Source organism: Anser cygnoides, chromosome 2 (assembly GCF_040182565.1).
Source record: "Anser cygnoides isolate HZ-2024a breed goose chromosome 2, Taihu_goose_T2T_genome, whole genome shotgun sequence".
Taxonomy (NCBI): Eukaryota; Metazoa; Chordata; class Aves; order Anseriformes; family Anatidae; genus Anser; species Anser cygnoides.
In genome coordinates, this window is record NC_089874.1 from 4,919,512 (window position 1) to 4,936,648 (window position 17,137).

Sequence of the window (17,137 nt, forward strand, 5' to 3'; positions counted from 1 at the left end):
TCTAGTTCTGGAACGTGCAAGTCCTCCTTGATCTGGAAAACGGGGCAAAACGGGTAGGATTGGTTCAGATGTTTAGCGGGTTAGTTTCTTACAGCAACCTGCATTCTCTATCCCAGACCATGAATTTGTGTCAACAAATACAGATTATGGACATTTAGCTCACAGTGTAGAAACCTACTGTGTAGGTCCAGTTGCCTCGGGTCAAGATGACAGCAATTGCTTCAGCTTTCCCACAGTGTGTTTTACTGAGTGGTAGCATGAGAAAGCTTTGTTTCCAAATTCATTCGATTTTAGGTTTAAAGCTGATCACAGAAAGGTCAATCTCACTTGAAGGGCTTACAGCCTGCTCTAACTCAGTGTGCAGATATTGAAAATATTAAAGGTGCATTCACAACACCTTTTAATTCTGCCCGTTCCCAGAGCTGTGTGAGCAGTTGTCAGCTGGATTAAATCATTTTAATTTGGTCTCTGCAAATTGTTATGAAGAACACTGATTCTTCTGTAACATCGATGATTTATCAGCTCAAGTACTTCCTGCTTCAAAGACCACGGTAGCTAGTTTGGGTGTCAAGGCACAGCTACACACACCAATGAAATGAAAAACTGCATTTGATCTTTTTCAGTAATAATCATTTATTGTGCAAGCAATCGTGTCTTGTTTAACCACCAAGAGGCCACAAATTTAACGGTGGCTAGTTTGAGAGATTAAAAACCTAAAGTCAAGCTGTTTGAATTATGCATAAGTAAAACTGTGGAATTTATTTCTAATTAATTGTTCACTTTTCTCTTAGTTGGCACTCTCTGTTGGTGAAAAACAATCAATTATTCAATGAAAACACTGTAATTAGGAACAGGATTCCTATGTGGCCAAAATAAACATCATCATGGAAAAGTTTTCAAAATGGAAAACAGAAGCAAAGCCCCAGTAGAAGTGTTCAACTCTCCACAAATTGAGGCTATTTTTACAGGAAACATTTCCTAGGCTTGATTTTTCTTCTATTTTCCCTACAGGTGGCATTCCTGTCCCTAACTTTAGACATTTATAGTGCAGACATGTCCCAGTGAGTAGGTCATCCCAGGTTCCCTTTATAGTTAATGGTAAGAGAGACTTTTAGAAGACAATTTGTCTGGCCCAATTTAAGTATCTTCTTTATGGTGACAGAAATCATCCGGTAGAGTCCACTGACTGCACTAGCTAGATCCCTCTTGACTTTTAAGGGAGCCTGGAGATTTCTATGCCACCAACAGCTACTCTGCAGACTTTTAAACTGAAACAAATGGTCCCAACTGCAGCATCTGTATCTCAGAGGAGAATTGGCGTGAACAGTGTCTGTGTATCAATTCTTTTATGGGCTAAGTGGTTTATATTTTTTGTGGATTTTGTCTCCAGGAAAGACTTAAGGAACATAAACCATACAAACTTGTACAAATCTTCTGGAGAGGAGTGGTGTTTTCTTCGAAAAAATGGAAATCGTTTCTTATTCTCAGAAATTTTATGTAAGGATGTTATTAGTTTTTATCTGTAAGAGGGAACAATAGGCTATTCTTCCATGTCCGTAAAATAATAATTTATTTCAGACGAAATTATGGCTTTCTGGGTGTGGAGGAACACTCACCTATTGATTTCAACAGGGACTAGAATTTTAACCTTAAATTCCCAGGCCTGTATTGCAGGAATAACCTGTGCTCGTGTTCAGAGGTGGGAAAAAGATGCATCTCACCTAACTTTAGGTATGTGTAGTGTAGACAACGGAAATTAATTCAGGCACCTTGAGTTCCTCATGTAGGCAATTCATAGTGTAGTAGCATTTATACAACCATACGGATTAGATGTACACTTCATATTGAGATGAACTGTGGCAAATTGTGCCTTGCTCTTTCATTGAGTGTTAAGGGGTCCAGGTGAGTAGCTCAGAGGCAGAGTCTACAAATCCACTTGGTCAGGGTGGTCTCGCGCAGAGCTTTTAGTCTGTGTTTTCACAGGACCTATGGCAGGTCCAAGCAGAGAATAATTCTTAACTGTAAAACATCCCTGATTTCATAATGGCTTTTAGGATAAGTTAATCAACAGCTAAAGTTTAAGGATCATGACCACTCATTCAGGAAACTGCAGATCTCAGAAAAGTCTATGAAACTGAAGTAAACTCTTGTTCCAGATTTTACAACTTTGTTCTTCTCCTGTCTGCATTGTCTGACACCTGGTGAACAAAAAATCCCACATAACTGAAACCAAACAATTAAAGTGAAATTAAAATGACCCCTAGGGTGTTCTAGCTCAACTCCAGCTAGTCTTGTATTCAACAAGAGAAGCAGAATCCCAGAGGCCAAGAATATCTATTTTCTGTTATTGTACATAGTTTTTCTATCTATGTTAAGAGTACCTTGAAGGAGCTGGGATAAAATAGTCACATTCAGGACTGTTTATTCAAAGCCATTTCTTCTGAGGTGAGGAAAAAAAAATATTTGCTACCATGTGTGATAGGCTGGAGGGCTTATTATCTCACTGCTGAACATCTAAAGCAACACAGAGAAATAATACCAGAATAATGGCAAAATCCACATTCTTCCACAGCTGGTATTGAAAGATTTGTGAGAGATGGCTGGAGGGTGTTTGACCCGTTTTTGAATTCTCAGAACCTGCAGCAGACCCCGCTTTTTTTCTGATTCTGGTCTTTTTTACTTGTGCCACATACAGAGTATTTGGGGAAATAGCAGAAAAGTCCCCAGGTAGTCCTGTAGCAGGAAAGTCAACAGAGAGGTTATATTCTGTCATCTGTCTTGGTTGAGCAGATTAATCTCCTGGTTCTCCAAGAGGAATCACCCAGCTGGTGTCCTTCTGGAGGTTTGCATCTTCCTGCGATGCCCGTGGAAGCTGCTGTGCTCACTGCGCACAAACGAGGTTCCCCTTAGTGGGGCAATGGAAAAGAGAAAAAAGACTTTAACCTAAATTTAACCGGAATACACCTAAGAGTTTGGTTCAGCTGTAAGTGATGAAGGTGTGGAGCCAAACAGTGAAACAGGGCTGTACAGCTGGTTTTCTCTTATCCAAAGGTAGTCTCCATCCCAAATGATTATTCTGGGTTGGAGAAAGCTATTTGTCTCATGTTGGCATTGGAAACACTTTCCTAACAAAAGATTTAGCAAACTGTTCTGTTTCCACAAGGCAATTTAGCTTTAACTGACTCAGTCCTCAAAAAATGAGATAAAAAGCAACATTTTGTCAGATTTTCTCAATTGGCAACAGTCTTCAAGTGCTCACAGCAGCGTGGATGTAGCATGCAGCTCCTTGCAGGGCAATGGAGAAAGCCTGACATGATCTCCTCTTTCGACGGGAGCAGCATTAAAGTGAAAAGGATAAAATGATTGATCCATCAGCATTTCCATCAGGAGACAAATTGAATCGGCCAGAGGAATGGGTCTCAAGGTGGGGAGATATATTGGAAATCAGATGACAAAGGACACTTAGTTGAAAAAGTGAATTGATTTATGCAGTGATTTCAGACTGAAAGGATGTAGTGTGGGGAGGAATGGGTGATGAGGACAAAGCTTGCTGTCCATCTCAAACCCATAATCACTTGTGCGGTTGATAATCTTGTGTGCAAAATGAAATTTTCTGTCCAGTGAAATTCATCTCTTCCTATAGCGACATTTTTGCTGCTGAAGGGGAAGTAAAATACACTTTGTCCACATGCAGATCTTTGTATGAACTGATGAAATCTCCTGTTTTGTTTTTGTTGTTGTTGTTGCTTTGCTTGCTCGCTTTTTGTTTCTGTTTTTATATCCAGGTAACTATAAACAGCTTTTACTTTTAATGTTATTAAACTCAAACAAATGCTTTTTTGCAGTAATGGAGAATTAGGAGAGCCCTCCAGTGGCCAAGCAAAAGAAATCATGCTATGGCAGTGAGCCAAACAACTCTAGAAACTAGGGAGAGAAATATGTGCTACGTGTTTCAGAGGTAGTAAATGGTAAAATAGTACAAGTTGCTTCAGTTAGGGGTGACTTATTTTCTGCTTACACTGGTGCACTTGATCCAGAAGAATTCCATAGCACCTGATCAATTTTCTGTCTATGCCTGCATGAGATGGTATGTATTTATCCATCATTTCTGTCCAGGAGTGGTTATTTGCATGAAGGGGAAAATACTTTAGGGATAAACTAATAGCTTCTATATTTAATAACTTCGTACAGGAAATGAAAATGATGAGAACTTGGTCCTCACTTAAGTAATTCTTGGTACTGAGATTGCAATAGCTACAGAAAAATCTCTTCACGAAACAAACAAAAAGAAATCATTATTATTTCTTCATTAAATAGCTCCCAGAGGCAAAGCTGTGATGACCAGGTGCTTGTTGCGTGCAATATTGCTGTAAATGGTAATTCTGATGATTTTGTTAGCTGCAGAAAAGCTGCTGAGAAAAACAAAGTCTTTTCCAGACATCAGTCCACATAGTTTGACATCTGCTTATGATAATTGCCAGTTAGCAACATCATGAATAGCTGCTCTAGTTGGAGGTAGGAGATTTTGAAAGGTTAATGAAGAGATTTGATGAGTCCATGAGAGAAGGAGCACTTGCTTAGCAATACGACAATAACTTATGTTCTCTTTGCAATTGAGTGTGAAAGAATGACAAAATGTTTAATCAGAATGTTACATGTTTTCCTAAAACTCTTTTTTTAATATTCATTGGGTTGAGGTGTGCAGTTTACCAAATACAAAACAGATCAACAGATCATAGGAAAAGAAATCCAGTTGTGCTGTCAAATAGATTGGAAATGCCACACTTCCCAGGATTATTTTTTTCTGCAGCTGTTATGAAAATATCTATCATATTTTCAGTCATTTATTTTACTTGATGACAGTTAAATGTATATTACATCTATGCTAATACTGCATAAAATGCATCTATTTTAATGCTGGCCCTTCTCTCAGTCTTCAGCTATTACACATTGAATCCTTGGGGACTGATCCTTGGCTTTTGTAAAAATCCACTGTAATCAGTACTGATGTAACCATCTGTAGACTAAGCTCTCTATCTAAACACCTAATTAAGAATAGAAAAACATTATTTATTATGCTCTAAACTGTATTCCAAAGTTATTTATTTCTGTGTAAGTTCTGACCCACAAAACGGACAGAGTCAGGTTATGGGTAGCTCCAAACATATGTTTTAGAATGAAATGCTTTATGCGAGATCAGTAAAACCCAATGGAAAATATCATAGCTGAACAAACATATGTGCCTTTCAACCAAAGCAGCATTTAAATCCTAGTTCAACAAACTACCTCTATTTACTAAGTCATTCAAATGCCCCCATAATTCCTGAAGTCACTGAAAATTAAGTGTGGGTTTAAAGTTAAGCACTGTTTAAGCACCAGAGCCCAACAATGAAACTGCCTTTGAACATCAAGGAAACAGCCTTTACTGAAAATGTCCCCTCATGATGGACATGCATAGAAAAAAAAGAAAAAAAGAAAAAAAAAAAAGAAAAAAAAACACCTAGTGGTAAGTTTAATGCATATTTTTAGTATTTCAGTGTGTCACCATAATATGAGCAGGGCATTTTTAAAACACACAGTTTTAAGCTATATGCCCTGAATGATCTTAAAGTATTTTTTTCAATTGCATGATGTGCAACAACTTGAATGTGATCACACCAGCTACTTTTTTTTTTTTTTCATAAACTGTTGTATGTGAGCATGAGTGTGTGTGTGTGTACAGTAGAGTTGCACAGCACAATTCATAGTACACAAGGCTCAATGAAATAGAGGTGTTCCTCAGCTATCAGTGGAATTCCTCACCATTAAACCATTTCTATGAACAGTGCTTAATATAATTTGTCTTATAAATATATCTTAATGTAGCTATTTTTTGTTTCTGCTTTGTTTCTGTACTGCACTGCATGATTTGTCCTCCTCAAGTTATGTCTAACATATGTCTACAGCTCTAATATCTGTATCAGGTGCGTGATGTGTTGGAATGAAAGAGCTCTGTACGAAACAGATTTATCTAACCATCTCTTGGGCTACATCCTACTAAGTAGAACATCTAAGAATTATGAATTTGAAGAAAGTATTTGTCTCAAAATAAAATGAATCATCATTTTCTGAAAGTAGCCATCTCCCTGTTGACTGTAAGAGAGCCTAGATACCTTGCTTTATCTACACACCCAAATTTTAGATGGCTGAAATTCGGCGAGATGAATCCTTCTGCTGTCATGGACCTCTCAAATATCCGGCCTACAACTATGCAAGGCCTGAATTACCCTATGGTTACAGAATCAAAAATGCTGGGTTAAGATTAAAGGGCACTGAGTCCACATAAGGGAGAAATCTAAGGGTGGACTTGTTATCCTGAGAGGTATCCAAAATTATGTAGCTAGCAAGAGTCACTGATTTCAAACAGAGGCACAAACTAATGCTACAAACACAGGTAATGTTCTTTCATCTATTTCATTTTTTCTGGGGCTGCAATCTCATACAGTAGCCGTTAGAAACTACTTCTCAAATCACAAATTAGGCAGTCATTAGGTCCTTTCTCCTTACTTATCATGACCCAATACCATTACGAGAATCCACTTTTCATGCCTAATCATTCCACTTTCTATCTAGTGGGACTGGATCCTACCTAGCTATCTGTTACAGAATGATGCTCTTGAGAAGTACTGTCTCACTTTCTGAAGTTGGCATGACTGCTCACTTCTTCTGCTTAATTTCCAGGCATTTCCTCGGCGGCTAGCTGACTGTCCTGGAATCCTTATAATAACTAGCTGGCTTGCAGAGGGATACAAATCTATTTTACACAGTGTTTTATTGATATCCTCTTACACATAGCTACATTCAATTTAAGGCATGGAATCTCTAAACATAACGATATGTTGCTGGCATTGTGACTTTCCTACCATACCAGGAATTTTTTTCTCATCTTTATTCTTGATGTGTTTTATTTAAGCTGTTTTTGTTTGACCTCGCATTAAATAATAAGCCCAGGCTTTTGGGATTAAAGTTGCCAAACATTCCAGTGAGACTGGGTGCTGTAGGCAAGTGGGGAATGGGTCAGCAACATTTTGGCCTGTGTTCTTGACATCTGGAGTGGGACTCCCTTGACTAAATGCAGACATCAGCCCTAGTTGCTATATATTCCACTTTCAGGCAGCAGACATCTACTCGGGATATTGGATGGAGCTGAGGGCAAAATCAGTCTCATCCTAAAGCAGATGACTTCAATAGATCAGGTGAATTGCATTACCAAGGCTTCTATTTCTTTTCATTGGCTGCAAAAAAAACCCAGGTTAATTGGCTCCTCTGGAGACACCTGCACTGGAGACACCTAAAGAGATGTGACATGAAACCATTCCAGAGTTCTTTCCTTCATTATCTGGTGACCTTTGTGTAACTTTGAACAAACTACTATACTGTGCTGTTTTGTTTGGTTTTCTTCTTTTCTACGTTTGTAGCATTTAAGAGAGTAGAGACTCTTTCTCCATATGTTTTCATACAGAGACCATTGGAGGAAGGTCCTGATGTTTCTTAGGATATCAAAATACCATCAGGAGTATTACTGGGAATTTCTGTGTAACAATGCTTCTGAAATACTGTATGTGTAGCATTTATAAAGTCTTCAAATGCCAGTCCAATGAAACTTTTACTACCTTTGTAAAGCTATTAAATACCACTAGCTCTGCCTTATGGAGAAGAAAACAGAAGCATGACCAGCCTCCAAGACTGTCTGCAGATCACCCACTGCTTGTTTGCTTTTCAGCAGAACCAATTCAAAATTAAATTTAATTGCAGACTTTGGGGAAGACAATAGCAGGCAATACAGATTCATGTTCAACTGGAAAGTCTTGCTGGGAAGTGTAAGACTCTCCGCATGTGGAAGATGTATTAGTTGGTATATGTAGAAAGCTCTTAGCAAACCCAATAACATATTCCAGCTTTTTGATTTCTTTATTCCTAGTACACAGACTAATTTTCTTCTCCTTTCCAAAGCCTATTATTTTTACTAGGTCAGATTAGATTCTTCTTGTGGCTTTCTGGCACTATCTTGCCTGGCAACTTGGTTGATATATTACAGGCTGTTTTTTAAACATAGCTTCCTCAAGAACAAGATATTTTTGGTTTGCACTTTGTCATTCTCCTCCTGGACACTCTGGCTAATTCCAGCCAGAATTAAGAGAGAGGCTGAGCTCCTGCTTCTGTGAGCTGCAAAGAGGACACCCTATCTCTGAGAGAGTGTTAGAAGCTTGACAATTCAATGAAGAGGGGAAGAAATGGCAGGAAAGTTTCATTTGCTCTCAAGTCTACTTCTGCTATACTTTGTTTATGTTTTAGGACGTTTCCGACATTTATTAAGGATTCAGTTTAGGTAGCCCAAAGACTGAAAATCTTTTACATATGGTAAAGCCTAAGCAATACTAATGAAAGATGCTCCCTAGTGGCATGCTGATGTTGGGCTTCATCCCTTTTGTGGAAGGTCAATACTAGGAGACCAAATGGCCTATAAGCAAATTTGCTATCTGAGGCTCAATCTAGTTGCATAGATACAGGTGTCCCAAGCCATTTGAGATGCTTGAGGACAAATCGCCTGACCTTCAACTTCTGCTTCACAAGGGTGGGTCTTCCCTAGGCTCCGTGCTAATGTGCCAGCCTCATATGACAATCTTGGATGAGCTAGAGTATCTTAAATGGTTCTGGACATCCGTTTTTGGGCACTTGAATCAAACTCTAAATCTTCCTTGGCTATAACAGCAGCTTATGAAAGGCAGAGAGTCAAAGCCATCTAAATCTGAAAACTGGCAACTCAGTGGTGTTTAAAGCTGTTAGACTTCTGCCTTCTGTGCATGGGTTGGGCAGAGATGCCCAGAGGAGTATGTGAGCCGCTAGTCCAGGGTCTCAAAGCCAGACTGATGATGCTTCTCAAAACCAAGCAAATCTGAACTGAATGATTTAAAACTATAAGTTACAATACTGTAATTACAATGATTTTTACTGGGCAGTGAAGGTAAGACCCATAATGTAAAAGGTTTATTCTCTTACTGTATATGTTAAGGTTGCTTATAATGCCCCATAACTAGATCATGAAAATCTGAAGCAAGTTGTTTTTGTTGGTGGGCTACATCATTTTCGGACACAATTCTCGTCATTATCAGAGATGGGATGCTGGGCAACATGATCCGTGGTGATCATATGCTCTTTCTATCTCATTCTTTGCATTCTGAGCTATATGATGCTTCAAAGTCAGTTATCATGTGTAGTGTCAAGTTGTGTGTTTTCAGAGGAAATGGGGTATTAACTTCTGAACATTTTATTACCCTCCACCTTTTCTTTCTGTGCTTCCTCTCAACTCAAGACTTATGGGATGACTACTCAGATCTTCCTAGCATGCACTGAAAAGCCATCACAATGAAACAGAGTGGGAGGCAGGGAGAGCAAAAGCTTGATTGGCACAGCCTGAATTATGCCACAAGAAATCTTGTTGCCTAATGTATTGCAAGGAGAGCAGGGCAAGACCCCTGATTCTATACATATTTGGCAATGGTCCCATTGTACTTTTGTACTTGATGGAAGTAAAGTGGGACTAGTAAGACACATTGTCATTGCCATCATTTGTTCAGATGTGACCTAACCTTTTTTTTTTTTTTTTCTTGCTTACACCATAAACAGAGAACTTGGCCATTGTCAGGCATAAATACATATATATATGTATATACAATGGGTCCTTTGTGTTCTTAAATGTCTGTGAAACACCGACCCTGAATTTGACCTTGTATAAAATCACAGTTATTCTGAAATGAATTTCTGTGCTCTCATATGGTAGATGATATTTTGCACATTCATCCAAAACACCTCACTTTAAAAAATAACATTGGCAGTTTATGAGTGTGTCAAGGTTGGTTCCTTTGTGTGTTCTTCTAATCTCCCTGCAATGTCTCATCATTTGTCTCATGTAACATGATTCATTTGTACAGGTTTTATAACTGAAGAGAATGACAAGTGTATTAATGTGCTAGAAGAAATATATTAATGTGTAGCTAGAAGCCATTTATTATTTATGCTGTTGGAATCTTTTTATACTCACAGTAAATATTTTCCAACATCAATGAAGGTGCAGAGATTCATCACCACAAACCTGTGTTTTTGAATTTTGTCTTTCCTTTCTACAGTCATAGTTCATTTCCAACAACAAAAAAGAACTTCTTATTTTTCTAACAAATAAGCCTATCAACTGAAACGAAGATCTGTATTTATATATGTCTTATATTCCTCTCTGCATACAATAACTTGCAACTGTGCTCATTTTGTGTACATCTCAAGTGCATGTGGCAAGGACCAGATTTTGATTAGAAGAGTTGTACTCAATTTGAGAAGTGGTTTTCTTAGCAGTCTGCTCCTCTAGCAGAGTATAATTCATTGTGAGAAGCCATAGCACAGTGTGGCAGTAAAGTTAGCCATATATGAATTCCTAGGGTAATTCTCGAGGTGTACTGTCTGTAAAGATCTTTAAGTTGCTGTCAATCTCTTTTGCTGCTTGAATGTCCTAGCTCCACGATTGGTGACTGTCCTGTTTGCACTCCAAAAAATGCCTTTTTTGTTATTCCTGGAACAAGAAGGAAAAAATAAATACTTTACCAGGTTTTGGTCATGTTGCTGCATTTGAACGTGCAGTCACATCAATTTTACAGTGCATTTTGAGAAGAAGGGTCTTCAGGTTTGTGGTCTAGAAGCCCGTCTGATAAATTAATGCCTTCCTTAAGGTGTATGATCTTGCACTCCTTACCCAGCTGAACAGTCCCATTTATTTTGAAATCGGATGTCGAAAAGTCATTGCTTTATTAAGGATTATTGGGGATATTTTTCAAGCAGAAAAGGGAGAGGTGAGAAAAGGCTTATTCTCATGCCATTAGAAACCTTCCTGCCTCATATTTAAAGGAATTTAAAAACAAAAATGTAGAGGTAGACAAATGCAAAGGTAGACACTAAACCTCCAATTACAACAGCTGAGTTGTATGAGGAGTTAGTTGATGACTCTGCATTTCTACCACTAGCTTTAGTTCTGCTTCTTGATTGTCCTCTAGGGATTTAAACACTTCATTTCTACAAATAAGAAATTTATTTCTTCTTCCTCGTCTTTCTTCTCTTTCATTTTCCTCTCTGCCTGCTACTTTCCATCAAAACCAGGGTAGGAAAACATTTCTATGAGATTCTCCTGACTCTTTTCTTCACTGAGAATGTGATAGCCATCACAAGGTGTTTGTGGCATTTCACATGGACCTACATTAACTCCAAAAGTGTTTGACAGCAGAGATTTGACCAGCAGGCACTGTACTTGCCATGCAGGCAACAGCAAATCAGATATTTGGGTATGCAGCTTCTTGCTCACCTCATACTACAAACGAAGATCCATGACTGTGTTAACAGACCAATTAACAATATCAGATGACAAGTTAGGATTTGGATTTTAATTAAATTCAATGCAAAAGGCCTAATAGACAATACTCAGGTGAGTGACTCTATGATACCTCCATATTGGTGTGGTAGATGCATTAAAGTTATTGGAACTAAGACAGGTGTAACCAGGTGGTTTGATGAACAACATGCATTTCTTGTCCTAAGCTTTGTGTTGCACAACAGAAGAGAGGGGTGACTATTGCGCCTGGAAAGCTTCTATTAATGTGAAAGAGCTCTTCACATCAATGAGTAGGGAAATGGGTGATAAAACAGTTGTAGGAAAAAAGGAAGGCTGGATGAAGTATAGTGGGCTCTTCTGTTTCAGAACAAGGGAACTAAGGAGAGAAATGACTTTTATTATTATTTTTATTAACCCCTTCTTGGGTATTGAAATATACAGCAGTCATTTGGCATTGTAGATGTCAAGCATCTGGGGTAAAAAGGTCCCTCTAGCAGGCATGACCAAGGAGCAGTCAGCTGGTTCTGGAGATACCCCCAGCCCACAAGAAATCATATATTGGCTGCCTGATTCTGCATAGGGTGGAAGTTTTGGTGCTGCTGGTTAAATGGCACAATGTTATCCTTGTTGGTCACTGCTGGTGGGGCAAACTGAAAGACATCCTCTAATTCTACCACCTGTGGGTACAGTGGTGCAAGAGCTGGCATACAAAGATTGCTGCTGCCAGACCATATTGTATCCCACTCCTGGGCAGAGCTCATTCCTGTTCGGAGGAGCAATCCAATCTCTCTTCATGTATTTATATATTTATTTGTCCGTCACATTCACCTCCATAATCTGGACTATTCAGATGTTCTGATATAGATATGTCTTGCATGCTCCCACAAGCAAACCAACGAACACCACCACATAGGAACAAGTTCACTTTTAAGTTGACAAAGTTTTTCTGCCTGCCAAGTGCAATTATTAGCTTTCTTTGGTTGTTCAGTACTTCTTAAAGATCTGTTACCTACAGCCTAGCAAGATGTGGTTGCTTTTTGTTCTTATCAAATGCATCTCACAGAGGGGTACAGCATCAGCAGAGAATCGACAGTGTCAGTAGCTATAATACTTCTGTCAATCTTGTGTTCAATTGGATTTGCTGCTTTTATAAAGAGCAACATTTTCACCTTGAATGACTCAAATTGACATAGTCAAGATTTAAATGGATCCAGCCAAAGGGAAACTTTGATGAAGAAGTTAATTGTACCCAGGGAAAGTTGCAAAAGGTGTTTTGCTTGAAGAGATTGTACATGAACTGGGAAGAGATTATCAAATGATGGTGCTAGTTTGTGGACTGAGGAAAAACCAATTATTTTCCACATCCAGATTTACTCCCAGAGAATCTTTTTACCACCTCTACATTTATTTTTGAGGTTTGTTGTTGTTAAATGTATGTAATACAGTAGCATTACCTGTGTTGTATATACTGTTTCTGATTTTCTAAATGGAACTGAATTGAAAGTATGGAAAGGAGAATCATTTTAGGCCGATGATTTTCTAGCTCTTCTCACTTAAAAGAAGAAACTGTTTTCTTCATTCTTGGAAAATATTTATTTTAATTCAGGGCTTTTTTTTTGTTTTGGATGTTTACTACTATAAAGAACAGTTTTGAAATTAAATCCAGCTCAGTCTTTGTCTTTGTACTATTGGAACCATTTGGCAAGTGTTTCTGCGAGAAAATACAGGGCAGCATTTAGAAAAGTGAAACATTAATCAAATTTATAAGTAACTCATTTTTTGAAACTGTGTTTCTTTCAGTAATTTATAAAATGATGTGTTCCTCCAAAAATTCATGGAAGTCTAGTGCCCAAATCCTCCAGCTGGGTTTATGATTCCAGTGTGGAAGTTGCTGCACAAATAGTGAGAAAATAGACAAGGCAGACAGGAGATGAAAAATTGAGATCATTGCCCGGGCACTGTGATTTTGTCTTGCATAGAAGCAGCAGAAGAAGGAAAAAAAAAATCTTGTCAGCATCCTGGATGAGTGCCCTACTCACGGATCAGTTCTGCATCGACTGAAATGGCCACAGAGCTCACTGATGCCACCGGGCACTTACAAAGGCTGTCCTCCAAGATGAACTCATAGCCATCACTAAGAAGGACTCTTGAGGGGAAAAAAAAAATAAAAAAAAAATAATCTGAACTTAACTGCTCCATTAGGAAAGCGAAGTAACTTAAAGTGAACACTTGAAGATACTTTGAGGGACAGACTTCTGTGAGTTGCTTAGAGGTTTAGAGCACCCTTTATACCTCTCACTTGAAAGTTCCAGGAATAGGGTTTTCTCCTCAAAGCTCTGCTTTAAGACAACCAGCATGTTGGTGGTGGCCATGTTGTGTGAATGATACTGAATAAATTTTCTTTCCTGCTTTTGGGGATTAGAGATGCGTGGGACAAAGAGATCTGGAGGTGTTGACAAAGGTCAGTTTGCTGAAATGCAGATTTCTCAAAAAGGATTGCAATTTTGGGAACGTTCACTTGGGAAGGAGATCATGGCTCCAGACGGAGAAGCAGAGAGATGCATTCCCTTGCCTCAGGACATTGTGCTGTCTCAATAGCTAGGGCATTTGTTAATTTGTGTTTTTTGCATATTTAAAACAAAAATACTCATCCCAAAACTTGATGGCACTCTCTCCCCCTCTCACATTGCAATTTATGAAAATGATAAAAAATCTTCAGATTCTCAGATGGAAAAATGGTTTTCTGTCTGGTTCTCTCATCAGTGCATGTTGGTAACTTATTTGCCCTTCTAACCCATTTTTTCCCCTTTCTTTGGATAGCAAGCTTCTTTCTGTCTTTAAAGGGCAAAGAATTAAGCTTTTCAATCTTAAATACGAGTAAAGGGAAAGTCCAGGCCATTGCAGGATGGGAGATAGATGTTATTAGAAGTCCTAGGCCATTGCTTTGAAGTCAGTATAAACACCACGTCTGATCTAAAGCTGGGAACACAAACTGCAACCAGGAGTCCACTGCTGGATCTCATTTTTCTGTCAGTTTCTTTGTTGTCCTTATCTTGTTTCTGCATTAATCTCTGCTACCATCATATATACTTATTGTGCATTTCTCCCTTACAGGTCAGTTTTCTATTTGCTTCCTAAGGTCCTTCTGTATCCATGGACCTAGATGATCCTCGTTAGCAAGTTCTTGCCATTTTTTTTCTTAAAAATTTCCTCACATCCTAATGTAGCAAATCAGAAAAGGCTTCTTAGGTCTAAGCTGCTCTCCAGCATGTCCCAAGTGCAGAATTTCACTCAGTTCCCATTGCACTGAGCTCTGATTTCCCAACAGATGACCACCTTTCTGAGCATCTCCACCCAAACTCATCCCTTCCCCTCCCCAGACCCTTCTCACCCTGCTCCCTAGGACTTCAGCTTCTCAAGCCCTTTGCTTCCTTTCCTCCCCGCATCATGGGCTCCTTGCTGCCCAGCTCAGTCTGAGTGCTCGTCCTTTGACCTGCTGGCTCCCCCTTTCACTGGAAAACAAGGGTGTTCTCTCTTTTCTTCCTTTACCCCTGAGCGGTCCACACTTTGATCCAGAGATCTACTCTGCTCCCAGTGCCTTGCCCTACCCAGTTGTCCCCTCCCATGCTGCCTGCATGAGGGGCAGAAGGAAGACTTGCCCCTGCCGTGCTTCTCCCAGCCCTTCTCTCACCCTCCCCACTCTGGTTGTCACCCCAGATTCCTTTGCTCTGATGCCTCCCATCTCTCAGACCATCTCCCCCACCCCAGCTGTTATTCTTGCCTCTTTCTCCAGGCCCGCTCAGGATGCACTATTCCACCTACTGGACCTCATCCCTTCTCCCCCCTCCCTGTCCACACGTCCCCGCTCATCCTCGGTTCCATGCAGTGAAGACAGCAACCGCGCTGCTTTCCAAAAAGCCTGAGGAGTTTTATTAATCTGATGGCTTTTCCTTTTCTCCCTGGCTCCAATTCGCGCCGAGTATTCTTGCAGAAGTGTTCTTCGCTGGAGCTAACAATAAAACTCTGCATGTGTGCGCGCGAGAGAGGGAGAGGGAGAGGAGAGGGAGGGAGAGAAAGCAATACAACGGTCTGGCAACGTGAGGCGGCATTGGAGAGCTGCTAGACCAGGGAAGCCGGCTAAGAGACACGAGCCCCTTACTCTGGGCTCAGTGTGATCCCATTGGTTCCCGAGCTGCTGTTTTAAAGCGAAGAAGAGCCTGAAGGATTGAACTGCTCAGCCAGACGCAGACTCTCAGCCAAGTTGTCAGCACTCTGGGAGGGAGAGAGGCTCACACACACGAGATCGCAGGGTGTCCGCAGCTTGATGCTCGTTTCTTTCCAAAAAGGAAGAAAGGAGAGGGAACAAAAAACAGAGAAGGGGGGAAGGAGCCTGATCCAGCCCAGCAGCCCCAGGGGGAAATAATGGATGTGACCATATCTCAGTTCATCTTAGAAGAATTTGATGTCAACTGCAGCCTCCTGGATTTACAAGAGACTGTTTTAGAGAGTTTCTCTATCTCTTTCCTGGGCTTTCATGGTAGGAATCATTACCTAGCACAGGGCTCAGAAAAGCTTTTTGAGTGCTAAGATTGGGTTTGCTTTGTGATGCAAAGTGTGTCGCTTTTGTGCTTTCTCAACTGCTTCTTTTTCCCTTTCTCTCTGTCTCTTTTTTTTTTTTTTTTTTTTTTTTTCCAACGCAAAGGTCCGTACTGCAATGCCACCACTGATCAGATCGGGACCTGCTGGCCCAGAGCCTCGGCGGGGAAACTAGTAGAGAGACCCTGCCCGGAGTTCTTCAATGGGATCAAATACAACACCACAAGTAAGTACAAACTCCTTTTCTTCTCCCGCAGATCTGGTCTTGAGAAGGCACCAGGCACCTAGGGAGATCCAAATGATCTTTTTGCCATGAAAAAAAAAAAAAAAAAAGTGTTTTCCTGGGAATTAACATTTCCTCCACATTCCAGCCTGTATATCCAAAATTCCTGCCTGGAATGTTGCAGATTTCTCAGAAGCACAGACTTCTGAACACGGATTCTTATTTTCTTAAATGTGTTTAGGTAGATAGACTGGGCAAAAATACTCTCATCAGTCTAAGGAAGGTATACTGTGCTAGCTGGCTGTCAGTGTGTTTATGTGTAGATATATATGTGCCTGAATGTATGTTTTACTGTAGCTGTGCTTGAGCTGTTTGGATTAAAGATGCTCTGGCTTGCAAAGTGTTTAGTCCTAACACTTAAGAACTGTGTTCGACTTCCCGTTTGAGAGGCTGTTTCTGCAAATGGGGACAAACTGGGCTGGAAGTTTATATCTAACAAGCAGGAGGCTGAGGTCTGGAAGCTGTTTAGTAACTTCACTGGCAGTTTTCTTAGGAGGCTGGGGTGGCTGCATCATTAGTGCAAGAGAAATGGCAGAGGATATTATGATGCAGATAAAATTCAGAGCAAGGGAGTATGGGGCTCCTCAGAAATCTCTTGGAACTGATGCTCCAGTCTTAGAGGTAAACAATCACGATGACTCACTAAGAATTTATTATTCAGGCTGTCGGACCCAGGCACTCATTTCCTTTCCCTTATCTGTCAATATTATTCGGACATTTCATTAAGAGGTTTTCATGTATTAGCTCCAGGTATGTGTATCCCACTTGTTTGTCACTCATTTTTCCAGCTACTTAGGGTGCTTTAGACTGGGGACATTTCATTCTGTGTTTCACTCCTAACTGTTGTT

At 40.0% G+C, this 17,137-nt stretch overlaps 1 protein-coding gene across 5 annotated transcripts in view; it reads left to right on the forward strand.

Moving 5' to 3' along the window:
* The window catches only part of CRHR2 (corticotropin releasing hormone receptor 2), a 156,728-nt gene that overhangs the window by 34,640 nt on the left and 104,951 nt on the right, over window positions 1-17,137 (forward strand). For 2 of the 5 annotated variants that reach the window (XM_066991399.1, XM_048062352.2), the window contains exon 3: window positions 16,113-16,232. The exons of 1 other annotated variant lie outside the window; for it this stretch is intronic. In XM_066991399.1, coding sequence (XP_066847500.1) covers window positions 16,113-16,232 — 120 coding nt within the window. Of the gene's footprint in view, window positions 1-15,453; window positions 15,948-16,112; window positions 16,233-17,137 lie in introns of those variants that run through there. 2 more of the 5 variants (XM_048062353.2, XM_048062355.2) reach the window with 2 other exon arrangements.